Source organism: Bos taurus, chromosome 11, assembly GCF_002263795.3.
Source record: "Bos taurus isolate L1 Dominette 01449 registration number 42190680 breed Hereford chromosome 11, ARS-UCD2.0, whole genome shotgun sequence".
In the NCBI taxonomy this organism is placed as follows: domain Eukaryota; kingdom Metazoa; phylum Chordata; class Mammalia; order Artiodactyla; family Bovidae; genus Bos; species Bos taurus.
In genome coordinates, this window is record NC_037338.1 from 82,941,853 (window position 1) to 82,968,810 (window position 26,958).

Below are 26,958 nucleotides of genomic sequence, written 5' to 3' on the forward strand. Positions count from 1 at the left end.
GCTGAGGCCTCTGGGGAGGGACATCTGAGCAGGAGGCGGAGGAAGTGAGTGATACGCTGTGCCCACTCTGCGTGCCCACACGAGAGCTGTGCTGTGGGCCTTGCCCAGGGAGAGGAGGTGCTCACAGGTGTGTGTGCCAGGTCGGGGTGAGCCCACAGACCACAGCAGAGCATGAGCCACGGGCAGGGGCGGGGCTTCAGGGACAAAGGCCCCTCCCTGGTCTGCAAGAGGAGCTGGGGCCTGCGAGGGGCTCCCCACTGCAGCAGCAAGGCCCCAGGGGCTTCCCTGTTCCAGCCCTCCGTGGCCTCCGTGGCCAGGAGAGCCCCTAGCCCTGCGAGATGACAGGGACTCTCAGCAACCCCCTCCTAAAGAAGAGCTTCACGTGGAGGGCAGCCCCGTCTCTGTGCCCCCTGGCTCAGGGCACTTGCCAGCCATCCGGTCCTCCCTGAGCCTCCCGAGAATCCAGATGGTGCCCCTCATCCACCTGATGAATCCAGACCACCTTTGGAAGAAGAACCTCATCCATGATCCTCCACCAAGCCCCACCTACAGAGGGGCTGAGGAGCAAGACACCCCTACACACACACAAGCAGAGACCAAGATGAACCTGGGGGTCTGTCAGGGAAGGGCCTGCCCTTCCCTCCTGGCAAGTGGGGCTGTGGCCAAAGACTTGGACTCTGTGATGGTGGGAGGCCCCCACAGCTGCAGCAAGACAACCAGGGGATCTCAGTGTTCTTACAAGCCCAGTTCGCAGACAGAGGAGGTCATGGGGCGGGCACTCAGCAGCCCCCCAAGCCTTATCAGACTTTAGGGCCCCAATTCTCCCCGGGCGGCACTGCTGGTGCCAAGGTCCTGCCGGCAGCCCTTCCGGCTAAACAGAGGCCTGATTTCCAACCTTGGGAGAACACTTGAGCTAATCATTAATCAGATTATTGACATGAGACTTTGTCTTTTTCTTAACTGTGGTAAAACACACATAACATTTACCGTCTTAGCCATGCCCAAGCGCAGCTCAGGGGCATTAGCATATCCACACTGTGGTGCAGCCACCAGCTCCATCCGCCTCCACGACTTGCCCACCCTCCCAAAGGGACACGCCGTCCCCGGAAACACTCACTCCCCTCCACTGCCCTCCTGCAGCCCCTGCCCCACCGTCTACTTCCTGTGTCAGTGAATCTGACGCCTGCAGGGTCCTTTTGTGAGTGGAGTCAGACAGGGTATGTTGTTTGGTGACTGGCTTATTCCACTGAGCATCATGTCCTCAGGGTCCATCCACACTGTAGCATGAATTCCCTTCCTTCTGAAGGGTGAATAGTACTCATTTGACTTATTTTAAAGGCCCCTGTAAGCCCCTCTCCTTGGCTTCTCTGCATAGGGTGAAGTATTTAGCCAGCAGGATCCTGGGGGAAGGAGCCTCCCGTGTGCTCTGGGGGAAAAGAAGAGGGCATTCCTAGGCACTGTACCAGGGTGCAGGGGGCTGGGTCTGCTCTTTACGAGAGACAAAGCAGCGGAGGGCCTTGCTGGGGACGCAGGCGTCAGAAAGGAGTCTGAGCAGGAACTGCCTCGGAGATGGGTCTCTGAGCGTCAGGGACGCTGCCTGGGGCCACGTGGGACAGAGACCCACAGAGGACGAGTTCCCACCCAGCAAGGGCTCGGGAGGCAGGCTCAGAGCTGGGCCTCCCCCAGCCAGGCTCCTTTTCTCCTCCTGGCCCTCTGCCCTCAGAGAGCTGTTTCCATCCTCACAAGAGCATCACTCCTGACCTCCAGGCTCTGTGCCCACGGCCACACAGGACATGGGGCAGGGAGGGGGCAAGACCAAAGGCTGCGCCCGCTCATCTGCTCTCCCCACCAGCAGCACTTTGCTCCCCGACACTCACCAGGCAGCTTCCTCTCCCCTCTCATTGTCCAAGGCTCTGTCCCATGGTTGTCCTGGGCAATCAGACTTCATAGGGTGACACTGAACTAGTCACAGGGTTGCGGGAGAAGGGCAACATGGGTCTTGGGCCCGCAGCTGGCAGAGCCTGCTGCCTCTGGTCCGTCTGTGACCCCTGGAGTGGCTGTTACAGTGCTGGGCGACCACAGAGGGCGGAAGAGACAGGGAGTGATGTATGCGGACAGCGGGTAGGGGACACGGAGAGGGAGGCGGGACTGTCAGCCACTGCCCTGAGCACCGGACTTCAGGCAGAGGGAGAGGCTCCGAGGGTCTCTTCGAGGAAAATCCTGCTGTGATGGGGCCCTCGGAGGAGCTGAAGCCCAGAGGGCACTATGTTTGGAGGCCCCCAGCACCACCCAGATGATTCTGGATGTGGCTGTGAGCCTGAGCCGTGAGGCTATCCAGCTTCAGGAGGGTTCTGTTGGGATCTGTAGGGACTTCGGACCTAAATCCAATTGTCTGCTGCACCTTGAACTGAAACCATCCTCTCCTGAGCCGGGAACAGCAGCACCAGCACCACCAGCTGCTGGATTTTGATGCAAATTCGCTAGACTTGAGCCACGCTGGTCCCTGGCATACTGTCAAGGTCAGGGCACTGCTGTGGTCAGACCACAGGTCTTGGGAGAGCAATCTTTGGTGATGGACTTTAGGCTGGAAATGTGGCCCATACTTCCTCCAGCTGGGAGTAGCCCCATGAGTAACACCTGGCCTGATGCCATGATCTTAGTTCTTTGAATGTTGAGTTTTAAGCCAGCTTTTTCACTCTCCTCCTTCACTGTCATCAAGAGGTTCTTTAGTTCTTCTTCACCTTCTGCCATTAGAGTGGTATCATCCACATATCTGAGGTTACTGGTATTTCTCCCAGCAAACTTGATTTCAGCTTGTAACTCATCCAGCCCAGCATTTCTCATGATGTGCTCTGCATGTAAGTTAAATAAGCAGGGTGACAATACCCAACTTCCCTCTATTCAGTTCAGTCACTCAGTCGTGTCTGACTCCTTGCGACCCCATGGACTGCAGCACGCCAGGCCTCCCTGTCCATCACCAACTCCTGGAATTGCTCAAACTCATGTCCATTGAGTCGGTGATGCCATCCAACCATCTCATCCTCTGTCGTCCCCTTCTCCTCTCCTTCTTCTCCTCCTCATACCCCTCCTTCCACATCTCACATCGTGGCAAAGATTCCCCGAAACCTTGGTCCCTATTATCAAAGGCTTTTCCAGGGCTGTTATCAGCAGGTGCTAAGAGTTTATGGAGGCACAGAGTCCACTGAGGGAGAGTCCATCTCAGGAGATAGGCTGACCTTGGCACCCTCACAGCACAGGGCCCAGGGTCCCCCGCAGGCTGGCTGTGGCAGAACACACCAGACAGACGCTGCCTGGGCCCCACGGCTATCTTTGTGCCTTTGACAAGAGGAAAAGGCCATTTTGAGGAAAAGTTCATGGTCAGGTGTTAAGTGCTGGGGAGGGGTTAAGTGGAATCAGAACTGGAGTTTAGAGATATGGACATTCTTGGTGACCCCAGAAGACATGACTTCATGGTGAGAAGTCATCCACAGAACATAAGTGATGATAATACACACCTAGAATGCGGCAGACACATTCCTTCCAGCTTGGCTCCCCTCAGCCCTCGACACTGAAGTGCCAGCACCATGCCATTCTGCAGAGGAGACGGAGGCCCAGAGGTTAAGTAACTTGTTCAAGGTCATCCAGCTACTGGACTGTGGGGCCAGGATTTGATCTCAGGTAGTCCGTCTAAAACAATGAAAGGGAGATGGTTCATTTGCAGAGAACTCGCTTTCTAGAATTCGTACTGTGAAGACGAACGAGTGAATGTGCAGTTAGAAGAAACAGCCGTGGCTTGTGTGTGACGTCTGTCTGTGCAGCAGCTCCGTGAGGGGTCCCTGGAGGAGGTCAGTCAGTTCAGTTGCTCAGTCGTGTCCAACTCTTTGTGACTCCATTGACTGCAGCACACCAGGCCTCCCTGTCCATCTTCAACTCCCAGAGTTTGCTCAAACTCATGTCCATTGAGTCAGTGATGCCATCCAACCATCTCATCCTCTGTCGTCCCCTTCTCCTGCCTTCAATCTTTCCCAGCATCAGGATCTTTTCCAGTGAGTCAGTTCTTCACATCAGGTGGCCAAAATATTGGAGCTTCAGCCTCAGTATCAGTCCTTCCAATGAATATTCAGGACTGATTTCCTTTAGGATTGATTTCCTAAAGGAAATCAGGGAGGGGGTAAGGAAGGGGCTCAAGGAGGGGATCAGGACTAGGACTGTGGTCAGGGGCCCCGAGATGCCCAACAGCTGTGTAGGGCCAGATTCTGTCCACAGCTGAGCTCTAAACCATCTGCTTTTGTGGTCTAGGCTGTTGCTTTCCCTGGCAAAGCCCCCTCTGCAGAATCCCAGCATGCCAGATGGGCTGAGAGAGGGGCCAGTGAGTTGAAGCATCTGGGATCTCACCCAGGGCTCACAGTGGTCCCTCTGGCAGCTGAGGCCAGACTTTGCTCAGGGCTTGTCTCCAGGACTCAACTCCAAGGAGACCCCACCCGCTCCTCTGCTTTGCTGAATACTGCCCACATTGCAGTATGGAAGGAGCGTCTTGTCCCTGCTCTGGGCCTGGCCCGAGGGGGCTGCTTCAGCACAGCAGGCAGGCGCTCTGCTCCACCCTCTCGGGGTTCTGTGGGAACAAGCGGTCCCCTGCCAGCAAGGTGTGTGCCGACAGTGTCTCCTCCAGGCTCTCTCCTCACCCACCCTGCCTGTGCCCAGGAGGCTACCTGTGTAGGGGGCACACGGCAGGAGCTGGGAGCAGGAAAGAGTGAGGAGGCAACCTGTGTAGGCCTGAGTGTGGATGAACAGAGCCTTACCTTTCTTCTCCCTTAGACTTCTTCGGGGACAGGTGGGGTTTTATTTGTCTCACACAGAAACAAAACTCGTAACTAGAAGGGGCATCGCTGTGGACGCTTTCCTCCCGGGGAAGGGCAGCAGAACAGAGGCTCCAGGACTCTGGGTCCCTCCCCAGGGCAGCTCCCAAGGCCTGAAGGCAGCAGGACTGAACGTGGGGGTGGCTTGTGGAGCCTGAGAGACTGTGACGATGCTACAGCCTCTCTTTCTGCAGAGCCCCTCTCACAGAAATCCACACTCACAGAGGTTCTCTCAGTGAGACCCTGAGCCATTACTACAAACTTGGGTGCCGAAAAAAACACCCATTCATTCTCTTCCAGGTTTGGAGGGCAGAAGTCCAAAGTAAGCTTCACTTGCCTGAGGTCAGGGTTGGCTCAGCCTCACTCACTCCGGAGGCTGCGGGGGAGAATGTCTTCCTTTCCCAGTAGCATCTCCAGCTTCTAGGGCTGTGTCCCCTGCACGCCTTGGCTCGTGGTCCCTTCTGTCAAAGCCAGCAGCCTGGCACCTCGTCACAGCACCACACTGCCTTCTGTGCCAAACCTCCTCTGTCTCCATCCCGTGACACTTGTGACGACCCATCTCAAGATCCTAATCTAACCACACCTGCTAAGTCCCCTTTGACAGATGAACCAGGCACTAGGATCCGATATCTTTGGGGACTACTATTTAGCCCACCACAGATACATTCACACAAACACAGTATGAAGACAGTCACACAGACAGACACAGACAAACACACACACCCACGTTTCACACAAGCAGACACTGTCAGTAGAAACCCTCATTCATGGGTCCCACGTGGTCACACGCCCATTCAAACCTCTTGCCGTCAACCTCCTTAAGCCAGGTCTGGGAGGCCACAGAGCTCTTTCCAGTCCCATTATCTCACAGCTCCCAGGTGACAGCCTTCCTTTCCCCAAAACCACCATGTAAGTCCCTCCTCTGTCCCCTCTGCCTAGGAAGCCCTGGCTCTCCCCCACCTTCAGAAATTAACCTATCTTGAGGCCTTGAAGTTTAAGGTCTCATTCTGAGCTAGCTGCCTCCTCCACGCAGCCCACCTTGCTCTGCCATTTCCTGCTCACAGCCTGCCTCACTGCCACACCCGCAGGTTCTCAGAGCACTGAGCTGAACAAAGGGACAGTAAAGACTCAAAGGTCACCAAGCAGAGCTCTTAAAGGCTGGCGGTAAGCGTGCGCCAAGCCCCTGAGTTTGAGAGCTTGGTGGCTGTTGGACGGACATCGCAGAGCTGGCTGAGCTAGGACACTTTGGTCTGGGGTATGGACAGGGCTGGAAATCCCCCAGGACTTGACCCCAGATAGGCTCCCAGATCCCCACCTCTGCGCCTGAGTGCTGGACCTAGTGATCGACTCTGCAGGCCAGCTAGAGGCCTCCTGCTCCAGGTGAGTACTGGCTTTCTGAGAGGTCGCTTGGCTTCAGCTCTCCAGGTCCTCCACCTGGCACCCTGCAGACACATCCTTCCCCCACTGCACACCCAGGCTCCAGGTGTTGGGGACACCATCCCCTCAGAGGGTACCTGTAGGGTCTGTCCCCCACCAGGAGCTCAGTCTCAGTGACTGGTGCAAGGCCCTCAGGCTAGTCCCCACTAAAGGGTGCAGTGACCACAGGTGAGCTGGGGAATTCAGGAGCACTGTGACGGCCTGGTGGTGAGTCTGCTCCAAGCTCCTGGGGAAGAGAATGGGAGGGAAGCAGAAAAAAGGAGAGCACAGGCCCTTACAGACACATCTTACTCGGGACATTTGACATGGATGCCTAGAAGGGATGAGCAGAAAGCGGGGTGCGGGGTAGGAAGGCGCCCTCTAACGCTGGGGTCAGCGGCGGCCAGTGCCCGCCTGGGAGTAACTCCATTTCGCCACCAGACCGCGATGCGGTCGGCGGCATGAAAGCCTTGGAAAGCCTTGGAGGAAAGTCCTCGGTCGCGATCCTGGGAGGAGAGGACGACCCTTCCAGTAGAGCGCTCCTTCAAGCGTTGGCCTGGAGCCACCTGGATAGATGCGGGCGCGTCAAAACCCCTGCCCGTGGGCGCCCGGGGCTGCGGTCGAACACGAGGGCGAGAGGCCAGGGTCACCGGGGCGCGGCACCCTGCTGACCGCGTGCGCCCGCCCCCAGCATGGAGCCCCGCGCTGCCGCTGCCCGCGAGCTGCTCCTGGGCGCCCTGGAAGACCTGAGCCAAGAGCAGCTGAAGCGCTTCCGCCACAAACTGCGGGACGAGCGGGTGGATGGCCGCAGCATCCCGTGGGGGCGGCTGGAGCGCGCGGACACCTTGGACCTCGTGGAGCAGTTGGTCCACTTCTACGGGCCGGAACGCGCGCTGGACGTGGCCAAGAAAACCCTGAAGAGGGCAGACGTGCGCGACGTGGCGGCGCGGCTCAAGGAGCGCCGGCTGCAGAGTGAGTGCCAGGTGGGGCTTCACCTGGGTCCCCCCTCGGCCTCTCCCGCCTGGGCAGGTTCCTCTGGCTTCCCTCAAAGAGCGCCCGCGTGCCCCGGGGCCCGACCCCTGACGCTCCCTTCTGCACCCCGCCCGGTCCTCGGGACCCACCGCAGCTCTCCCTTCCAGGTCTCGGCCCCAGCTCCCCGGCGCTGCTCTCCGTCTCCGGTAGGTCTCTCTCGGCGGAAAGCGCAGGCCCCGAGCTGTCCGGACACTTCGGGTGTCCTCAGAGTCACTCGGAGGTTCCGCACAGCTGGCCCCGGGGAGGAGCGCGGAGAGGGGGTTGTGAGGCAACGGGGGAAACTGAGGCCGGAGCCCGCCGGGGAGGGCAACGGGCCCCGGAGCGGCACTGACACAGCGCCCTCGACCCCTGTTCCCCTTCCCTCCGTCCGGCGCCCCCCTACCCGCAGAGTACAAGAAGAAGTACCGGGAGCACGTGCTGCGGCAGCACGCTAAGGTGAAGGAGCGGGACGCTCGCTCAGTGAAGATCAACAAGCGCTTCACCAAGCTGCTCATCGCCGAGGAGCCGGAGGCCGAGCGCGCCCGGCGCTCAGACACCCACACCTTCAACCGCCTGTTCGGCCGCGACGAGGAGGGCGAGAGACGGCTGACCGTGGCGCTGCAGGGCCCGGCGGGCATCGGCAAGACCATGGCGGCCAGGAAAATCCTGTATGACTGGGCGGCGGGCAAGCTGTACCATAGTCAGGTGGACTTTGCCTTCTTCCTGTCTTGCCGCGAGCTGCTGGAGCGACCGGGCACGTGCAGCCTGGCCGACCTGATCCTAGACCAGTGCCCCGATCGCGAGGCGCCGGTGCAGCAGATGCTGGCGCAGTCCGAGAGGCTGCTGTTCATCCTGGACGGCGTAGACGAAATGCTGGCACCGGAGCCGGCCGAGGCCGCGCCCTGCAGAGACCCCCACGAGGCCGCGAGCGGCGCGCGGGTGCTGGGGAGCCTGCTGAGCAAGGAGCTGCTGCCCGCGGCGCGCCTGCTAGTGACCAGGCGAGGCGCCACCCCCGGGAGGCTGCAGGCCCGCCTGTGCTCACCGCAGTGCGCCGAGGTGTGTGGCTTCTCAGACAAGGACAGGAAGAAGTACTTCTACAAGTTTTTCCAGGACGAGTGGAAGGCGGAGCACGCCTACCGCTCCGTGAAGGAGAACGAGATGCTCTTCTCCCTGTGCTTCGTGCCCGGCGTGTGCTGGATCGTGTGCACCGTCCTGCGCCAGCAGCTCCAGCGCGGCCAGGACCTGTGGCGCACTTCCAAGACCACCACGGCCGTGTACTTGCTCTTCGTGGCCAGCGTCCTGAGATCGGCGCCCGCGGCCGACGCGGCCCAGCTGCAGAGAGAGCTGCGCAAGCTGTGCCGCCTGGCCTGTGACGGAGTCCTCGGGGGCAGGGCGCGGTTCTCAGAGGAGGACCTGGAACGCCTGCAGCTCTGCGGCTCCAAGGTCCAGACGCAGTTTCTCAGCAAGAAGGAGATGCCAGGCGTGCTGGAAACAGAGGTCACCTACCAGTTCATTGACCAGAGCTTCCAGGAATTCTTAGCTGCTCTGTCCTACCTGCTGGAGGACGAAGGGGCTCCCAGGGCACCTGCTGGCAGCATAGAGGCACTTCTGCAGGGGGACCCGGAGCTGCGCGGCCACCTCAACCTCACTACACGCTTCCTCTTTGGACTACTGAACACAGAGAGGATGTGTGAGATCAAGCGCCACTTCGGTTGCACAGTTTCAGAGCGCGTGAAGCAGCGTGTCCTGAGGTGGGTGCAGGACCAGGGCCAGGGCCGCCCCAGGGCGGCGCCAGAGGGGACGGAGGAGATCCTGGCACCCCAGGACACTGAGGAGTCAGAGGAGGAGGAGGGCGAGCAGCTCAACTACCCCCTGGAGCTGCTCTACTGCCTGCACGAGACACAGGAAGACGCGTTTGTGCACCAGGCCCTCCGCGGCCTCCCTGAGCTGGTGCTGGAGCGAGTGCACTTCAGCAGAATGGACCTGGCCGTCCTGAGCTACTGTGTGCGGTGCTGCCCGGCTGGGCAGGCGCTGCGGCTGGTCAGCTGCAGACTGGCCACTGCGCAGGAGAAGAAAAAGAAGAGCCTGATGAAGCGTCTACAGGGCAGCCTGGGTGGCAGCTCGTGAGTCTCCAGGGCAGGGCTGCCCTCTTCTGTGGGCCCTCTGTGTGGGGCATGTGTGCCAGAGCATCTTATGTCCACCTGGGCCTGGGGAGCGTGTGCAGACCTGACGCCTGCTCCCCAGAGGACAGGCACGACTTCATGGCTGGTCTGTCTTACCTCCTCAAGGCAGCTCCCAATGTCCATCTTCTTCCCCAGGGTGCCTTCACCATGTTCCCCACCCTAGCATCCATGTCCAAGGCAAACCTCCCTCTCCCATCACCGACACGAGGCTTTCTCGTAATGATTTCTGGAATACACCACACGCGCTGTGCTCTGAGCCTTTGCTCCTGCCGTCCCTTCCACCCAGAGCACTGCCTATCCTCAAAGTCGCTCCAAACTCTCCTCTGTAGTCTGCAGCCGTTTGGCCTCAGAAGTGCCCCCACTGACTACTGCATGCCATGACATCTGCCCATACCCCTCTCCTCCACCAGACCCGCGTCTCCTGGGCAAAGCTCCTGCCATTGTTTCTGTGCACTTGACCCCAACCCAGCAGCTGACTCAGGTGCTCAGCATCTGTTGGGAGAACGAATGTCAGGATGTTGACGGGGGTGGGGCTGGGGACACCCACTGCAGGCGCAAGGACAGGCCCACCTGTCCCATGGGACTCACACAGACAGCTTCCGTGGGGAGGTGGACGAGGTCACAGAGAAGTGGTTTCACTCTGGGCTCAGGATGAAGAGGGAGGGGGTCCTGGCCCAGCTTGAGGGTAAGGGCAGAAGCAGCTCCAATGTCTCGGAACTGTAGGAAGGAGTCCTTCTCAGGAGTGAGGGGCTGGAAGGGGCAGGGATCTTCACCTTCTTTTCTCTCTTCGTAGCTCTCGAGCCACCACAAGAAAATCCCCAGGCTCCCCCCTGCGCCCACTCTGTGAGGCCATGACCGACCGGCAGTGTGGTCTGAACAGCCTGACGTGAGTGAACAAATCCCAGCCCTTTCCCTGAAAAGGACACAGAGCAGGATACCCTGGGCAGGGGCAGGGGTGTAGCCCTGTCTGGGGACGGCTGACCGAGGGGGTGCTGAGACAGGCTGAGAGCCTATGGTCCCTTGGCAGGATCAGCAGGCTCTGCCCACACAGGACAGAGGAGGGAAGCGCTTGGGTGCTAGTTAGAACAGAGGGTTTGGCCCCTGTGTTGAGTGGGGAGCAGAGTACGCTGAGCTTCTGGAAGAGGGATAAAAGCCAGACTGTCATTTCCCTTCCCCAGGAAGGCTGCTAAGGGCTACTGGACACTGCTGGGTGGTCCTTCTGGATCTCAGAAGTAGTTGTGGAAGGTGCTCAGGGCGCAGGCTCTGAGGCCAGCCTGCCTGCCTCTTTGCCCTTGGCAGGCCAGTCTGTCTGAGCGTCAGTCTTCTCCCGGGGAACGGAGCCTGTAGCTTCCACCTCAGAAGGTTGATGTGAGACTTACTGAGGCAGTACTTAGTATGTAACCTTTTCCATTACTCTTCACTACCACCAAGTAAGCAGATAGTAAGATACGTTATACGAGTTAGTCTGATTAGGTATGGTGAATTATAGTCATGTGTCAATGCTGACATGGTAACTTAACGTGGCACAAACATCAGGAACCCCTCAACTCTGCTGCCAAACTAACTGCATGAAGATGCCCTCACAGCGTTGTCTATAATGCAAAAAAAAGAGAGCTGACACCCTGCCCAACCGTTAGGGCCGGCTGCCTAAATAAGCTCAGTCCCCCTGTACTTGGTGGATAATGCTCTGGAGTTAGACACGTCGAGAGCAAGCTCGTGGAGAATGTCCTAAGAGACAAGGGAGTGCGTCCAGCGGGTGCCCACGAGGTGTGCACACGGGTGGCGGCGGTGCAGGAGAAGCTCTGTGGGGCCCAGGGAGGCGGGTGTGGAGCCAAGTCTGCAGACTGAACCTCAGCCCCCCGGGGAGCAGGCAGCTCGCACACCGCGGACTCGTGTGCTTCTTGACCACAGGCTGTCCCGCTGCAAACTCCCCGACTCGGTCTGCAGAGATCTCTCTGAGGCCCTGAGGGAGGCCCCGGCCCTGGCAGAGCTGGGCCTCTTCCACAACGGGCTCAGCGAGGCCGGCCTGCGTGTGCTGAGCGAAGGCCTGGCCTCGCCCCAGTGCCGGGTGCAGACACTCAGGTGAGGAGCAGCCTGGAAGGGACCGAGGGAGGGACCAGGGCCCCCACAGCAGCTCCTGAGATCAGCCGTCCCCTAGGGTTCAGCAGCCAGGCCTGCAGGAAGCGCTCCAGTACATGGTTGGCAAGCTCCAGCAAATCCCAGCACTGACCACCCTGGATCTCAGTGGCTGCCAGCTGTCAGGACCTACGGTGACCTGCTTGTGCACCACCCTGAAGTGCCCAGGATGCCACCTGCAAACCCTCAGGTGGAGACAGGGCTGGGAAGGGTGCTGGGAACACAGCCTCTCAGCCCTGGGCTGGGGTGGGTGCCGGGGCTTCCCCCAGACCTTAAAGAGGAATCTCTCCCAGGGCCCTCCTGAGGTAACCCCGCTGTAACTCAGGCCCTGGAGCCCCACCCTCTAACTCCGTGGCTCCGGCCCAGGGCCTGGACCACACCATTAGACCAAATGCCCACTGTCAGGTGCCCGTGCCCAGAATATGGACCAGTGCCCCCAGATCCCGCTTAGTGCCCTGAAGGCTCTGGCCCCTAGTCCCTGCCCCTTCCCCACCCTCTGGCAGTCCCCGACTGGCCACCTCCTGTCACCGCGTGCCTCTGGCACAACCCAGGCCAGCAGCCCAGCACTGCCCCTGCCGCTGCTCCCCGTCACTGCACCCGCAGGCCCCCTCCCTCACCAACCCCGCTGCCATTCTCTGCACACGGCTACAGGCTGACCTCTGTGGAGCTGAGCGAGCAGGCCCTGCAGGAGCTGCAAGCTGTGGAGACAGCAAACCCGAGACTAGTCATCACACACCCAGCGCTGGACGCCCATCCCAAGCCCCCCACAGTGCCCATCAGTGCCCTTTGAGGTCCTGCAGACCAGAACTAGGGAGGAATCCGCTCAGCCCTACACAGCACACCTCCCCATTTCAAGGGCGAGAGGATGGTGCTCTCTGCTCTGGGCAACCGTTGAGCCTGAGGGGCCCGGGACAGGCAGGTGTGAGACTCAGACAGACACGGCCCTCACCTGCTCCGGGGCAGGCCCAGGACATGTCCCTTCCCCCACACCCTGGGGACAGCTTATGTCTCTGTCCTCCCCACAGGGAAGAGGGCCTCCTCCCCTAACCCTCGCCGCTGCCCCACCCAGGTTTCTCTCTGGGGACCCTCCAGCCCTCTCACTGCAGGGTGAAGCTGAGAGCACCAGGCACTGAGCACCGACCATGTGTGGCCTCTACCTGGTGAGCTCAGCGTGAGATGACCCATTTGCAGACCCTGCCCCACTCAGTACAGGCACCCAGAGCCCCGCCACTCTGCTCTGGCCACAGGGGACCAAGCAGGGGCCGAAGGCGCCCAGAGGAGTCCAGTTGCTCCCTGAGGACTTCAGAGACTAAGGGGAGTGGAGATGGAGCTCTGAACGGGGCTGTGATGGCACAGGTGGTGTGAGCCCCGTGTGCTGATAATAAATTCTCCTTGGGGTTCAGCTCTGTCATTCTCGGCTGCACTTAGCCAGGCATCCTCACGGGTGCTCACGCCCTTGCCTTCGTTCCCCAGCCCATCTGAATGGGGCAGAGCCGCAGCCCCCACTTCCTGGGTGAGCTCGAGGGGACAGCTGGATTCAGGAAGCTCTGATGGGAGGTTTGGCCTTGATGGGCAGAGCCAGCAGCAGACAGCCCGAATCCTCAAGTCTTCTCTGCTCAAAGCTGCTGGACTCCGCCAGCTTCTGAGGCCCTAGTCAGAAGGGCCTTCTGGGTCCCTTCACGTCCCCCAAACTTCCTTCCATAACCCATTTTCAAATCCAGTTATTCATTCCACAAAACAGACAAAATATCCTTGCCCTCCTGGAGCTGGCATTCTAGGCAGCTGATAAATGCTGTGAAGGAAGGAAAAGAAGGGGTGGGGGATGGAGCCAAGGGTTTTCTCTTACCTGTAAGGAGTCTGGGACAATCTAGGGAAGACAGGGCACTTGACAATGGAAGGAAGTGAGGGGCCAACCTAAGGACGTCTTGAGGAAAAGGCAGTGGGTCAGCAAGTGTAAAGGCCGCACAGCGGCTCGGCCTGCTGTTAACAACATACCGCAGAGCAGGTAGCTGACCAACAACAGAAGTGCCTTTCTCACAGTTCTGGAGGCTAGGATGTCCAAGGTCAAGGTGCCAGTCAATTCGGTGTCTGGTGAGGACCCTCTTGGTGCAGATGGCTGTCTTCCAGCCGTGTCCTCGCAGGGTAGAAGGAGGGACCTCTAAGGCCTCTTCTTCAGTTCAGTTCAGTTCAGGCGCTCAGTCGTGTCCAACTCTTTGAGACGCCATGGACTGCAGCACGCCAGGCCTCCCTGTCCATTGCCAACTCCCGCAGTTTACTCAAAATACCTTCTTTATAAAGGCACTAATCCTACTCTTGACTGCTCGTGACCTATGTACCAAAGGCCCCACCTACAAACACCATCACAGTGGGGATCAGAAGTCAACCGATGGATGTGGGGGGACACACTGAGCCCATACTAGGGAGCCTGCTTGGGATGGTAGCAGAAGCAGCAGGGAAGCCAGGTAGCAGCTGGGGGGGCGGGGGGCGGGGGGGGCCGGGGCGCCTCCTGCCGGTAAGGTGGACACCGCGGCAGGCTTTGAGCAGACCCTAACTACTCTCAGGGTGGCTGTGGCTCTGCTCGCAAGAGCTGTGGGGCCAGAGCAGGCCTGCACCAACCCAGGAGGGTGGCCTGGTCTGAGAGGAGGCAGTGCCTGTGGATGGGGAGAGCCGAGAAGGGGGCCTGGTGGGGGCCCTGGGAGTGGGGATGGAGGGGCCTGGGTGGGGGATGGTGAGGTCACCATTGCTTGTGCTGGGGAGGGGTAGGAAGGCCAGGTTTCAGGCACAGGCTGAATCTGAGTGTCTGGTTGGGCCAGTGGTCCCAGCACAGTCATTTGGGTCAGGCCGGGGTTAGAGAGACAAGGTCTAGACAGGCCCAGAGCCCGGAGCTTCCAGAGGCAGGGGGCACGTGGGGAAGATGGAGACTGAGGAGGGGGTGCAAAGCCAGCCAGTGGGGCGGGGACAAAGGAAGGCGGGGCTCCAGAGGAGAACCCCGGCCCCACCTCTCCTGGGAGAGGGCGGTCGGGGAGAGAGGAAGGAACCGGCCGCCGGAGAGGGGACCGGTGAAAAAGCCCTGTCAGATCCACCCTGGAGAAGCCTCAGGGCAAAGCTGGAGCTGGGCCTGTCTCCGCCAGAGAAGCCCGGCCCGCCCTTCGGCCCTCCTCGCGCACGCCCGGGGGTGGGGACGCGCGCCTGGCCCGCCCCGCGCGGCCCGGGGCGGGGACCGCGGGACCTTCCGGTGGCACGGCCGCCGCTGGCTGCTTCTCCTCCTGCCCCTGAGGGGCAGCGCCGCTGGAGCCGAGGGACGCCGCGGGGCTGCGGACCCAGAGACGGGGCCTCTGGCCCGCCTGCCCGTCCCCTTCCCCAGCTGCTGACCACACCCCGCCCTGTACCGACTGGCCTCCCGGAGGGTGAGGCCCGCGGGCTGAGGCTCCGCCCTTCCTGCCCGCAGGACCGGTTCGTGGGCTGCGGCCCTGAGGTGGGAGCCGGGGCATCCGTGGGTCCCTGGATCAATAGTGGGGGTGGGGGTGAGCGTCTTCTGGCGGAGGGTGTTTCCTGGCCACCCAGGAGGGCACACGCCCCTCCCTCCACCTCTGGGGCCACTAGCCGAGTTCCAAGGAGAGCTTTGGGAGTTCCAGAAAACAGAGGCCCAGCCAATTGTGGGGCCTCTGTCCCCCACGTTTGCAGGCCCCTCCGCCGAGTCACCCTGTCCATGGAGGATGCTGGCGAGGACGCCACCAGATTCACTGCCCGTTCTCTGCCCAGTGACCCCCGGCTCTTGGCCACCGTGACCAACGCATACTTGGGCACACGCGTGTATCATGAGACACTGCATGTGAGCGGTGTGTACAATGGGGCTTTGGGGGATACCCACCGGGCCATTCTGCCCAGTCCCCTCAATGTCCAGCTGGAGGCCCCAGCAGGGACTGGAGAGCAGCTAACCAAGACCTATGTTCTGGACACCAACACAGGTAGCCACTGCCTGCCCTCCGCCCAGCCCTTACCCCGCCCCACCCCCGCCATTTCCAAGCGAGCAGAAGGCCAGAGGTCCCATCCCGGCACCTCCTCACTCAGGATGCCAGCGTCCTGCAAAAGGAGGCTCTGAGCGGCCGCTTTGTGGGGCTTCCAGCCGGCGGGGCTCCCGAACGAGCAGGAGCCTGGCAGCCCCCATGCCGCTGTTGCTTCCCGAACAGGACAGCTGGGGCTTGGAGGTGGCTCCCTCACTGAAGGGAGAGGGGGACTTCGCTCCCAGCCCAGAAAGGCCGTTGATTTGGACCTGTCCTCGGTGGCCCCAGGGCGGGTGTGAGAATTGCCCCGTCTTCCTCTCCACCCTTTCCCAGGTTCCTTCGTGCACACCCTGGAGGGCCCAAGCTTCCGCGCCTCCCAGCGCATCTATGCCCACCGCACACTGCCTCATGTCCTGGCCTTCAGTGTGTCCATCACCCGCCTGGCCAAGGGGAGCTGGCCGGTCACAGTGCGGCTGCAGTCAGCCTTCTCCCCAGAAAGCCCAGACCTGGACCTGCATCTGGGTCCTGACTTCCAGGGAGCCCGGTGAGGATGGGCAGGGGGCCGGCTAGGTGGCGGAGGAGAGGCTGGTCCCTGAGACACGGCTGCCCTCTTGCAGGTACCTGTGCGGCCGCACGCTCACCCCCGAGCAGCCTGGGGGCGCGCAGCAGGAGGTGCACATGCTGTGGACACCGGTCCCCCTGGCCTTGACCCTCGGAGAAGGGCAGGAGGATGCGACGTGGGAGTTCCTGACGGTGGTGGGTGGCAGCCAGGCTGAGGCCCAGGCCTGCCTCGCAGAGGCCCTGCAGCTGCAGGCAAGGCACGCTCTCTACACGGCCCACGCCCAGGCCTGGGCCCAGCTCTGGGCGGACTGTGGCCTGGATGTGGAAGGGCCACTGGCCCTGCGCCAGGCCCTGCGTGGCGCCCTCTACTACTTGCTCAGCGCCCTGCCCCAGCCCGGGGCCTCGGGATACGTCTGCCATGGCCTCAGCCCCGGGGGCCTCTCCAATGGGAGCCGTGGGGAGTGCTACTGGGGCCACGTCTTCTGGGACCAGGTGCGCGCCACCCCCACCCCCCTCCACCCGCCAGTCCACGTGCACTGCGGGCCTCTGCTCTGCCCGGTTGGGGCTGCGGCTGGAGAGACACAGGGACGTGACGGGGGGAGGCCTGCTGAGGGCAGCAGAGTCACAGCTGAAGGAGGAGGGGTCAGACCAGAAGGTGCAGAGGCCCAGAGCTACGCAGCTGCAGGACTCCTGGCCCGGGGGAGAGGTACTCCCCTCTGGGGAAGGAGTCACTGTAGAAGGGCCGAGGAGGCCACGCAGACTCTACCTGGGGAAGGGCACAGCCAGCAGTGTGCTCTGGAAACACCCCTGGGGCTGCTGAGGGGAGGGAGGGTGGAGGAAGGTGAGGCAGCCAGGACCAGGTGACCGCGGGGCCCTCCACCCGCTCCCCACACCCAGACTCTGGCCTGAGCCCCAACAGACGCAGTGCCCACCAGGTCTGAGGAGTGTCTTGGTTTGGGGGATGTGGCCATAGGGTTGGCGGGCAGAGCGTCATCGGGGACAGACCTGGGGGCGCACTGGAGGAGGAAGCTGGATGTGGCTGCAGGGAGAGACCAGGGGTTCTTCCATGGCTGTGCTCCAGGACCTCTGGGTGCTCCCGGGTCTCCTGCTGCTCCACCCGGAGGCCGCCAAGGCTCTCCTGCAGTACCGCATCCGGACACTCAGCGGGGCCCTGGACAACGCCCGGAGCCTGGGCTACCAGGTAAGGGGCCCCCAAAGGGCCTGAGGCCCCACACCCCTCTCAGGCCCCCTCGGTGCGTGGGACCCGGACGTCTTGGATCCCTCCCCCAGCCTGTACTGCACAAGTGGGAACAACAGCCCAAGGGGCCCTGCAGGGCTTCCCTCGCTGCCCTGCCCCAGGGCAGGGACACAGTAGATGCCGGGCAGAAGCAAGCTGGCCCACGGCAGGGACACCGTGGGCACTCAGAGCCCGCAGGGCCCCACAGCGGCCCCCACCTCTGTCTGCCCTCCATGGCTGAAGGCTGGCAGCGAAGGGAAAGGAGCGGACTACCCCTGGCCCCCAGGAACACAGTCATCTGCTCCATCCCCCAACCCCCAGGGAGCCAAGTTTGCCTGGGAGAGCGCGGGCTCTGGCCTGGAGGTCTGCCCTGAAGCCATCTACGGGACCCAGGAGATCCACGTCAACGGGGCTGTGGTGCTGGCCTTCCAGCTGTACTACCACACCACCCAGGTGAGGTGTCACTGTGCCCCCCGGGGCGACTCTCCACGCTGCACGACTGCCTGTCTGGGGCTAGTCCTGTGGAGCATCTCGGAGCCAGGCCTTCACTGCTGGGCGCTCAGAGGGCGGGCCTTGACGAGAAATGCAGTCACCGGTGGGAGCTAGAATCACAGGCGTCATGGCCTCTGACGTGCCCCTTCCCCTCAGGACTTGGAGCTCTTCCGAGAGGCTGGTGGCTGGGACGTGGTCAGGGCCGTGGCTGAGTTTTGGTGCAGCCGCGTAGAGTGGAACCCTGAGGAGGAGAAGTACCACCTGAAGGGTGAGAGCGTGGCCGTCGCGGGAGTGTGGGTGACAGGCAAGGGATGTGGAGCGTGGACAGTCACGAGTGGAGGGGCAGGTGGACATGTGTGACCGCCAGCCCCACAGTGGCTACTGGGACAGGGCAGGTCCCTAAGCCCCTCCAAGAAGTACCATCTTGCCCTTCTGTGCCCAGGAGTCATGCCCCCCGATGAGTACCACCCAGGGGTCAACAACTCTGTGTACACCAACGTCTTGGTCCAGAACAGGTCAGACCCCACCCTTCCTCCACTGAGAAGGGGAAGGAGTGTGGTGGCTGCAGCCCACCTCCCCCTGCCCCCTTCCCCCCACCTCCCCCTGCCCCTCCCCCCACCTCCCCCTGCCTCACCCCTGCCCCCTCCCCCTGTTCCCTCCCCCACCTCCCCTGCCCCTCCCCCACCTCCCCCTGCCTCACCCCTGCCCCCTCCCCCCTGTTCCCTCCCCCACCTCCCCTGCCCCTCCCCCACCTCACCCCTGCCCCCTCCCCCTGCCCCCTCCCCCGTTCCCTCCCCCCGCCTCCCTCTGCCCCTCCCCCTGCTTCACCCCTGCCCCCTCCCCCTGCCCCCACCCCCGCCTCACCCCTGCCCTGCCACCTCTGCTCCTAGCTTGCGCTTTGCTGCTGCCCTGGCCCAGGACCTGGGGCATCCTGTCCCCAACCAGTGGCTGGTGGTGGCTGATAAGATCAAGGTGCCCTTTGACCCGAAACTGAACTTTCACCCTGAGTTTGATGGGTACCGGCCTGGTGAGTGGACTCGCAGCTCTTTCAAGGCCCTTCTGTCCTCCCACAGGACCTTGTGTCCACCTGGACACCCCCTTCCTAACAGAGCAGTCCCCACCCCACCCCCACCCCTTCAGCAGCACCTTGCCCTCCCCTGCCAGGAGAGGAAGTGAAGCAGGCAGATGTTGTGCTCCTGGGGTATCCTGTCCCCTTCCCCCTGAGTCCCCACGTTCGCAGGCAAAACCTGGAGATTTATGAGGCTGTGACGTCCCCCCATGGCCCCGCCATGACCTGGGTAAGGAGACTGCGGGGCGTGGGGTGGTGGTCCTCACAGCACCTTGGCATTGTTCCATTGGCCTCAGTATCCCCTCCCTGTGCTGTGGGCCTCATGCCAGCATGTCCTCTGACCCCAGAGCATGTTTGCGGTGGGCTGGATGGAGCTGAAGGACCCAGGGCGGGCATGGGCCCTCCTGGAGAGGAGCTTCGCCAACGTCACGGAGCCCTTCAAGGTCAGCCTGGCCCCAGCCTGGCCCTCCATGCCCACCGTGCCCAGCCCTGCCCTGACCACCTCGCCCCTGCAGGTGTGGACGGAGAATGCAGACGGGTCGGGTGCTGTGAACTTCCTGACGGGCATGGGGGGCTTCCTGCAGGCGGTGCTCTTCGGGGTCACGGGGTTCAGGTGAGTGCATTGGCAGCGGAGGGTGATTGCCTGCTGCCCCCTGCCCTCCTCACAGAACCTTCCCTTCCCCCCAGGATCACCAGGGCCGGTCTGACTTTCAACCCCATGTGTCCGGTGGGGATCTCTGCAGTGTGTGTCTCTGGCATCTCCTACCAGGGGAGCAGGCTTGACTTCTCCCTCTCTGTGGGCTTCGTGACAGTCGAGGTCACGGCCCAGGCAGGGCCTTGGGCCCCCTCTCTGGAAGCCGAGCTGTGGCCGTCACGTACTCGCCTCCCCCTGCCTCCAGGTAGGCCACCCCCCAGACCCCACCCAAGGCGGCCCCATTGTGTGCCTCGCCCCACGATGCCCCTCTCCCTGCAGGACGGAGAGTCTGTTTTCCCTGCTCAGCGGGTCGGATACAAAGGTCAGGCCTGTAGGCCGCACGCGCTGCCCCACGAACTTCCTGGGAGGCTTTCTAAAGACGTTGAACAGCTGCCCCGAGCCCGCAGGCCCCGCTCTGGGACACCCTTGGGCCCTGAAGCTTCATGAGCCCCTCCCTGCAGATGGCCAGGGTTGCCCCCCCGGCCACGCCCCCCACGGGTGCCCCCAAGTGGCTGTACCCGCCCCTTCTCAATGCCCTCCTGGACCCCCACCCGCCTCTATATGGCAGCCAGGCTCCCTCTGGCCTGAGTTCAAGCCGCTGCCTCTAGCCGAGCCCCCAGTGACCCCCGTGGACAGGCCGCTTCCCTGCTGCTCAGCCCTGTCTGCTCCCAGGCCCCTCGTGCCCTTCCTGAGGGGCCAGTTCTGCGAAGAAGACTGAGGCAGGTGCAGGCCTCTCTGGGGAGGACCGCGGGGTGCAGGGCGTGGGGAGGACTTAGGACCTGGGCCGCAGCTTCACCACCAGGGACTGTGTGTCACACGCCTGAGCCCAGGTGCTCCTGGACTGCCGGGGGGCCCAGCACCCTCAGTCCTTGGCTTCTCTTGCCTCTGGGCCACTTCGGTCACATCTGATGGTCTCTGTCACATGCCTTCCTCGAGGAAGGAAGGGGTGTGGGGTGTGGAGCAGGGACCTGCTCTCCCCCCCGACCAGCGGGAAGGATGGGGCTGCGGTGCTGAGCCTGCCTGGCCTGGGCACGCGGCCTCGGCCGAGGCTCCACCTGCTGTCTGCTCCGGGCCTGAGCCCCCCAGCTGGCACAGCTGACTTGGGCTCTTGGGTCTTCCAGGGTGGGATGGCGTCTGCTGGGGAAGTAAAGCTCGGTCGGTGCCGGGCAAACTGTGTCTGTGGTGAGGAGCCAACGGGCACCCTCCTGAAAGGGAGGCTCTCGTCAAAAGTCAGGCTTCCCTTCCCTTGCTCGTGTGGAACAAGTAAGTGGGTCCCATCACGTCTGCACCTGCCTCCCTCCCCACCCCACCACCACCCCCTGCGGCCTTCGTCTGGCAAACTGCTGCTCTCCGTTCTCAGTGGAGAATTAGCCCAAGTTCTCCCAAAAGCAGAGACCAGCAGGTGAACTGTGATAAACTGAAGCCCCTGAGGAAGAGAGGACAGGGTGGCGGAGGAGCTGGGGTCACCAGGGCCTGCCTGCGTGCGGCTGCAGGGAGCGTGGCCGAGCTACAGACCAGCTTCCTGAGTGCACGTGGCCTCAGAATGGAGGCAGCGCTTGATGGGGCTCCCCCGGGTGCCTACAGGCTCTCATTCAGCTGCTGGCAGTGCAGCAAAGGCCCAGGAGGTCTGCTGGAGCCAAGCATTTTGGCCACGGATGGTCCCCATGAAGCAGACACTTGGCTTTGCAGCCCTGGAGCCAGATGTGGGCACAGGCATTAGGTGGGGCTGGCAGGCGGCCCTTTGTCCACAGGACTGACATAAGCTGACATTTCCCCAGGCGTGTGTGTCAGGCGTGTGTGCCATGCGTGTGTGTGTGCACCCACCTGTGCAGGGGAAGGGCAACCCTCTGAGGGGCCTTAACAGGGTGGCAGCCTGGCTGTGTGCTGTCTGGCTGATCCAGTCCACGGCAGCCCACTGTCTGAACTTGACCAGGTCCCTTCCTGAGGCAGGAAGCATTGCTGGTGACTTCATCTGTACCTGGCCTAACTGCACATTCTCTGTCCTCACCTGGGTGTGGGCTGGACACTCTGCTCCCCTCACCGAATGTGGGGAGCAGCAAACCATCCCCTGCTTGGAGACGTGTATGCGACCACACGCAGGCTGACCCCAGCCCCCGGCCTCTGTGTCCAGCATGGGTTGTTCCCTCCCTGGGTCAGACCTGGAGCTTCATGTTGAAACACCGCCTGCATGCTAGTCTGAGCACTGGCCTTGTCCTTGGTCCAGTGTAGGCCCAGCCCAGGAAGGGGCAGAACTCCTCCAGCCCAGGTCCCTCCAGCACAACCTCTGTCTCGGGCTGGCTCAGAGCAGCACACGGTCGGCACGGGGCTGGGGCACCGCTGGCCTGCAGCTGGGACTCATCACTGCTGGCGTGTGGTAGAGACAGCTGGGCCAGCTGTTGGCTGTCACAGGATGGGGGCTACTCCAGGGGCTCCAAATACAGCAGATCCACAGAGACCTCCACCCCCAGCCCAGGCCGGGTGGGAAGGGGCCATGGGTGGGGTGCTCGAAGCCCTGAGCCACCCTGTGGTTAAGGCCCCTGCAATTAGCCTGCCCTGTCATTGGCCTGGCCACAGCAAGGCCCCAAGGGCCTCGCCCCAGCCACACAGAGTGTGCGTGTGTGTTTAGCAACCCCCTTCTCTGCATCTAGTAGGGGGTTGCACAGGAAGGTAAAATAGGGAAGTACTTGTGCCAAAGACACTTAGAAATGTCCTCACCCCAAGTGTCTCCTCTCTGTACAGTTGTTGGGGGTGCTCCTGTGCTGTGTGTGTGATGGGCGTGTGCACGGATGGTGGTGTGACTGCGCCTGTCTGCTTGTGTGTCTTTGTCCAGCCCCCCTGATCTAGGAGGGAGGGAACCCACTGCTGGGACAGAGATCAATCAGAATTAAAGGAATGTGAGGTCAGGAGGACAGCGTGACACAAAGAGGGAGGTCAGCACAGGCCCAGCCACAGACAGGAACGTGCAGGGCAAGGACGGATCTCACTGGCCAGGGAGTCCCCTTAACAGGCGTGCACACACACTGACTCGAGGATGGGCACACACGTGGACTCGGAGACTCACCACACATGTTCTGGAAGAGCAGCCACTAAACCACAGCGTGGCAGAGATCAAAAGCCCAAGTTCCCCAACTTCATTCTAAAATACTCAGGCGCCTCCACCCAGAAGCCGCAAGCTGCCTGGTGCCTGCACGAAGGGGACCGTCGGCACCGCCAAGCCAGCGGGACACAGCGGCCCGCCGCGGACGCTGGGGGCAGCCCGGGGGGCCTTGCTGTGGTGGTGCCGGGGGTGGCTCGCCTCGGGAAGACGCCCTCCCCAGCCCCAGCCAGGAACAGTCCCAGAAGGCACTTTCTGGAACCAGGTCTTTTTAATTGAACAGCCGAGGCTGGTGAGTGGGGAGGAAGGAGCTGGCCTGAGGGCCAGGGGTTAGGGAACTGGGGGCATCGAGCTGAGGGGAAGTCCCTGAGGCCGGAGTGAAAGACCTTCAGAGTCAGTGTTAGATGCCCGGGCTAGGGCGGGGGTAGGCCTCAGCCCTGTAGATGGTCAGGGCTCCAGGGGGCTGGGGTAGAGCCCTGGGGTTGGGGTCCCTGGTCAGGACAGGGACAGGGCCCGGCCTGTCAGTCATAGTCGGCGTCATCGAACTTGGTGCTGAAGAAGGCGGCAGAGCCCTTGGCCAGCCGAGACAGGTGCAGGGCGCCGGTCACCAGCAGCACCAGGAGCAGGACCGGCGGCACCAGCGCCCACATCGTGGCCAGGATGTTGTAGCACTTGGCTTTGGAGCCGAGACGCCGGGCTGCCTCCAGATCTCCAGCCACCTTCTGGTCTCGGGCCTGCGGACCAGCAGCAGGGCCAGGTCTCTATAGGTTCGCAGGCACTGCGGGCCCCGCCACCCCCATCCCAGGCAGCCAGAGTCCACACCTTGGGGGACCCATGATGGACCCAAAACCTGGATGGAGGGGAGAGGCCTGAGGGGATACTGTCTGGGCTGGGCTCACTCCCTTCACTGCCCTCAGCTAGACACATGGGCTCGACCTTCCTTGGGGGGCCTTGGGTGGTAAAAGGTTCAGCCAAAGGTGAGGCTTAGGGGAGCCGCTGCACCCTCCCACTCCAGTTAATGGACCCAGTGGCCATCCCAAGCCAGCATCTACCTTCCACGACTCCCGAGGGTAGGGAGTCCTCATTGGTGCTGGGAGGCCGCCACCACAGGAGCTGAAGCTAGGAAGCTGTGCTAACAGGAGCCCCCACGTGTGAAAAGCCCCATTTGAAAGAAGAGACCCCCTTCGGTAAGGCCTGATCTACCCTGGGTTCTTTGGGACAGACTAGACACCGCCCTTCATTTTTATGAACAGCAGTCAGACTCAGAAGCCCTCATGGGAGGCAGGCCTCCCCCCACCATCAGGCTGGAAGACACCCAGCAGAGTCCTCCTGCATTCCGGCTTGATAAGCAGCCCCCATGAAATGCTCCTGGGCCCCCACGAAGCCCCCCAGGCCCACCTTGATGGAGTAGGCCAGCGCCAGGAAGCCGAGACAGCACAGGTTCAGGTAGAGGGTGCTGAACACGGACCAGATCAAGTGGTCTCGAGGTGGGGGTCGCGGAGCCCCCAGCGTCAGGGCCGTGTGGGCGTTGCCGTCGGCCTTGCGGGGCGTCGGGGCCCGGGGGTCCTCGCGGGGGTACGACGTGTCCATGGGTTCCAGCGCCGTCTCCTCGCTCGGACTCCTGCTTCGAGGGTGGGCGCCCCGCCGCTTATAGCCCTCGCCGCCGCCCGGCTGATCGCCCGCCGCTAAATATAACGACAAATGACAGCCCGCCGAGCGCCGCCCCGCCCGCGAGCCCACCGCCCGCCCCGCAGGGAGCCCCGCCCCTCGGAGAGCTACCCCCTCACCGGGAAACGCTACCCGCAGGCTGGCGGGCGGTGGGGAGCCGCCGGAGCCCCTCCTATCCTGGGGTCCAGCTGGGAAGCCCCCATCGAAGGCGGCCGGCCGAGGCACGCTGTGGCTGCGGTCTGCCCACCAGAGCCCCCTCCCCCGCGGACAAAAGCGGGTGGAGGCGCCGGGTCAGGGCCAATGTGGCTGGGTGGCCGCCTTGGCTTCTGCTGTCCTCGGCAATGCCCAGATCACCGTCTGATCACCCGTGTCCAGCCTTAGGGATATGACAGTCCCCGTGAGTGCCGGTGGAAGGAAGCAGGCCACATCCAGGTGGAACTGGACAGTGCTAAGGAGAAAACGGAGTGTGGAGAGAGAAAGCCGGGGGTGCGCGTGTTGGGGGGCGGGCCTTGACCTGGCCCTGCTGGTGGAAGCTGCAGGGAGCCCTCCTCCCTCATGGCAGGCAGCTGCCTCTCAGGCTGGCTGCTGCTTCCTCCCCAGTCCAGAGCTGTTTGTGGGGGGTGAGCTTTTTATGTCTTAAGCCTGGTTTCATCTCCCTCCAGACGGCCCAGCAGCATCTGTGTGCCTGCGAATCCCATGTATGTCAAGGGCCAGATTGGATGTAAGAGTTGGACTATAAAGAAAGCTGAGCACCAAAGAATTAATACTTTTAAACTGTGATGTTGGAGAAGACTCTTGAGAGTCCCTTGGACTGCAAGGAGATCAAACCAGTCCATCCTAAAGGAAATCAGTCCGAGTATTCATTGGAAGGACTGATGCTGAAGCTAAAACTCCAATACTTTGGCCACTGGATGCAAAGAGCTGACTCATTGGAAAAGACCCTGATGCTGGGAAAGACTGAATGCAGGAAGAGAAGGGGATGACAGAGGATGAGATGGTTGGATGACATCACCGACTCGATGGACATAAGTTTGAGCAAGCTCCAGGAGTTGATGATGGACAGGGAAGCCTGGGGTGCTGCAGTCCATGGGGTCATAGAGTCGGACACGACTGAGTGACTGAACTGACTGAGATTGATGTAACCAAGTGCCCCCTCCGTGGAGGAGGGCTCCTGGGCTCTCCAGCCTGCTCCTCTAAGAGAGACCTCAGGCTCCCAAACCTTCTGTCTGAGTTGGGACTGCTACAGCTAGTGCCCAGACCAGTGACTCATAAATAATAGAAATGCATCTCTCACTTTTCTTAAGGCTTGAAGGTCCAAGATAAGGGTGCCAGCGTGGATGGGCCCTTATTGCAGACAGCCTACTTTCCTCTGCTCCTCACTGGTGGAAGGAGCTGAGGGAGGGATCCACCCTCATGACCTTCTAACCTCCTAATACCATCACTTTAGCATTTCAGTAGGAATTTGGGGGAACACAAGCATTCACTCCACTGTGCCCTCTGCCCAGTCCCCGCCCCTGGCACAGGAGGTGGCCACTGGCCACCTTGCATGATGGTCCTCTTCTTCACACTTTACCTGCCACTGGAAGAGGTGAGCACTGAGACACATCGTCTTCTTTCTCTCGTCAGAGCCAATTTATCCTCTGCCTATAAATCTTTGAGCAGCCCTTCAAGAAGCTGTATCAGATGTGCCTTAATCTTTGTATTACTCATTTCTTAAAGGAATTTTAATCTATTGGGCTTTAATTATACATCCCTCACCCATCCAGCTCCACCCATCCCCTGCCCCTCACACCGAATCTACTTGGTCCCAATTCCAGAATGGGCAGAATCTCAGCGCCACTGAGGCCAAGTCAAGAGCCCTTCCCCTGGATTAGCGCAGCCGCTCTGCATTCCCTCTACAGCAGCCAGAGTGGGCTTGTTACAGCGTGAAGCACATGTTTCCTTCAACTTCTTTGATTCAGGGAATTTGCTTCCAGGTCCACCTTTTATGTTATATTACCTACTTGGAATATCCCTCATAAATGGCCATTCTGTTCTAGGTGGTTTTAGTAGGACTTTGCCATTTTTGTGATATATACAGCTTCTGAGACAGTTCTTAGATATAAAGTAAACAGTTGGCCGGCAGGTGGCGAGCTCCTTTCTTATATCTAATCTGTGGGTTCTGTCTGAGACAAACAAATACCTCAAAAGGACTTGCTGCTGCAATGCAGATTGTGCGTGATTCGTGGTGTACCTCGCTGCTCAGTTTTCTTGGGTTTGATGAGCAATCTGGAGTCAATACAACCAATTCCATAACCAACCTACCCTAACATGTGAGTCCTTAGGTCAGGAGGCCAGTGGTGTAGCAGCTTTTAAATGCTTAATCTGCACTACCAGTTTTTGCTGCTTGTCTTTCTAACTTGTAAATTCTGCATTCCCAGTAGGACTTGCATGAGACCCACTCCAGCTTAAACTGGAAGTAACTCATTTCAAGATCCAGTTCGGTTTTTAAATGAGACCCAGCCCGACTCCGGATGGTAAACACCAACAGTTCCTAA

General features: G+C 61.2%; 4 protein-coding genes across 5 annotated transcripts in view; 3 read left to right on the plus strand and 1 right to left on the minus strand.

The window, feature by feature from the left end:
- The window catches only part of NBAS (NBAS subunit of NRZ tethering complex), a gene marked incomplete in the record, with an annotated part of 468,052 nt that overhangs the window by 202,560 nt on the left and 238,534 nt on the right, over window positions 1-26,958 (plus strand). The window contains 1 exon segment of the mRNA NM_001192550.1: window positions 3,363-3,377. Within this exon segment, the coding sequence (NP_001179479.1) occupies window positions 3,363-3,377 (15 nt within the window).
- NLRP6 (NLR family pyrin domain containing 6) lies at window positions 5,754-13,004 on the plus strand. Its single transcript, XM_002683733.7, has 8 exons — window positions 5,754-6,236; window positions 6,964-7,244; window positions 7,412-7,450; window positions 7,693-9,406; window positions 10,260-10,352; window positions 11,378-11,548; window positions 11,625-11,792; window positions 12,254-13,004. The coding sequence occupies exons 2-8, from the start codon at window positions 6,965-6,967 to the stop codon at window positions 12,390-12,392; spliced, it is 2,604 nt and encodes an 867-aa protein (XP_002683779.2). The 5' UTR covers window positions 5,754-6,236; window position 6,964; the 3' UTR covers window positions 12,393-13,004.
- On the plus strand, window positions 14,820-26,724 carry PGGHG (protein-glucosylgalactosylhydroxylysine glucosidase). Of its 2 annotated transcripts, none has more exons than XM_024999534.2 (14): window positions 14,820-15,055; window positions 15,287-15,570; window positions 15,940-16,150; window positions 16,224-16,659; window positions 17,141-17,368; window positions 17,726-17,857; window positions 18,053-18,164; window positions 18,339-18,411; window positions 18,787-18,923; window positions 19,061-19,194; window positions 19,313-19,408; window positions 19,481-19,578; window positions 19,653-19,864; window positions 25,084-26,724. In XM_024999534.2, the coding sequence occupies exons 2-14, from the start codon at window positions 15,312-15,314 to the stop codon at window positions 25,158-25,160; spliced, it is 2,205 nt and encodes a 734-aa protein (XP_024855302.1). In that variant the 5' UTR covers window positions 14,820-15,055; window positions 15,287-15,311; the 3' UTR covers window positions 25,161-26,724. The 2 variants fall into 2 exon arrangements, with proteins under 2 accessions (XP_024855302.1, XP_010799035.2); XM_010800733.4 differs by having other exon boundaries at window positions 17,249-17,368; window positions 19,939-26,545.
- IFITM5 (interferon induced transmembrane protein 5) lies at window positions 23,006-24,376 on the minus strand. Its single transcript, NM_001081724.2, has 2 exons — window positions 24,152-24,376; window positions 23,006-23,487 (listed from the first exon to the last, which is right to left on the minus strand). The coding sequence occupies exons 1-2, from the start codon at window positions 24,341-24,343 to the stop codon at window positions 23,275-23,277; spliced, it is 405 nt and encodes a 134-aa protein (NP_001075193.1). The 5' UTR covers window positions 24,344-24,376; the 3' UTR covers window positions 23,006-23,274.

What these genes read in the sequence shown, in the direction of transcription:
- NLRP6 (XM_002683733.7), top strand. Translation starts at nt 6,965, where the DNA reads ATGGAGCCCCGCGCTGCCGCTGCCCGCGAGCTGCTCCTGGGCGCCCTG. An exon ending in GGCGCTGCTCTCCGTCTCCG is followed by an intron (nt 7,451 to 7,692) that starts GTAGGTCTCTCT and finishes CCCTACCCGCAG; the next exon opens with AGTACAAGAAGAAGTACCGG. An exon ending in TGCCACCTGCAAACCCTCAG is followed by an intron (nt 11,793 to 12,253) that starts GTGGAGACAGGG and finishes ACACGGCTACAG; the next exon opens with GCTGACCTCTGTGGAGCTGA.
- PGGHG (XM_024999534.2), top strand. Translation starts at nt 15,312, where the DNA reads ATGGAGGATGCTGGCGAGGACGCCACCAGATTCACTGCCCGTTCTCTG. An exon ending in AACGTCTTGGTCCAGAACAG is followed by an intron (nt 18,412 to 18,786) that starts GTCAGACCCCAC and finishes CTCTGCTCCTAG; the next exon opens with CTTGCGCTTTGCTGCTGCCC. An exon ending in GTTTGATGGGTACCGGCCTG is followed by an intron (nt 18,924 to 19,060) that starts GTGAGTGGACTC and finishes CTCCCCTGCCAG; the next exon opens with GAGAGGAAGTGAAGCAGGCA.
- IFITM5 (NM_001081724.2), bottom strand. Translation starts at nt 24,343, where the DNA reads ATGGACACGTCGTACCCCCGCGAGGACCCCCGGGCCCCGACGCCCCGC. An exon ending in CGCTGGCCTACTCCATCAAG is followed by an intron (nt 23,488 to 24,151) that starts GTGGGCCTGGGG and finishes GCTGGTCCGCAG; the next exon opens with GCCCGAGACCAGAAGGTGGC.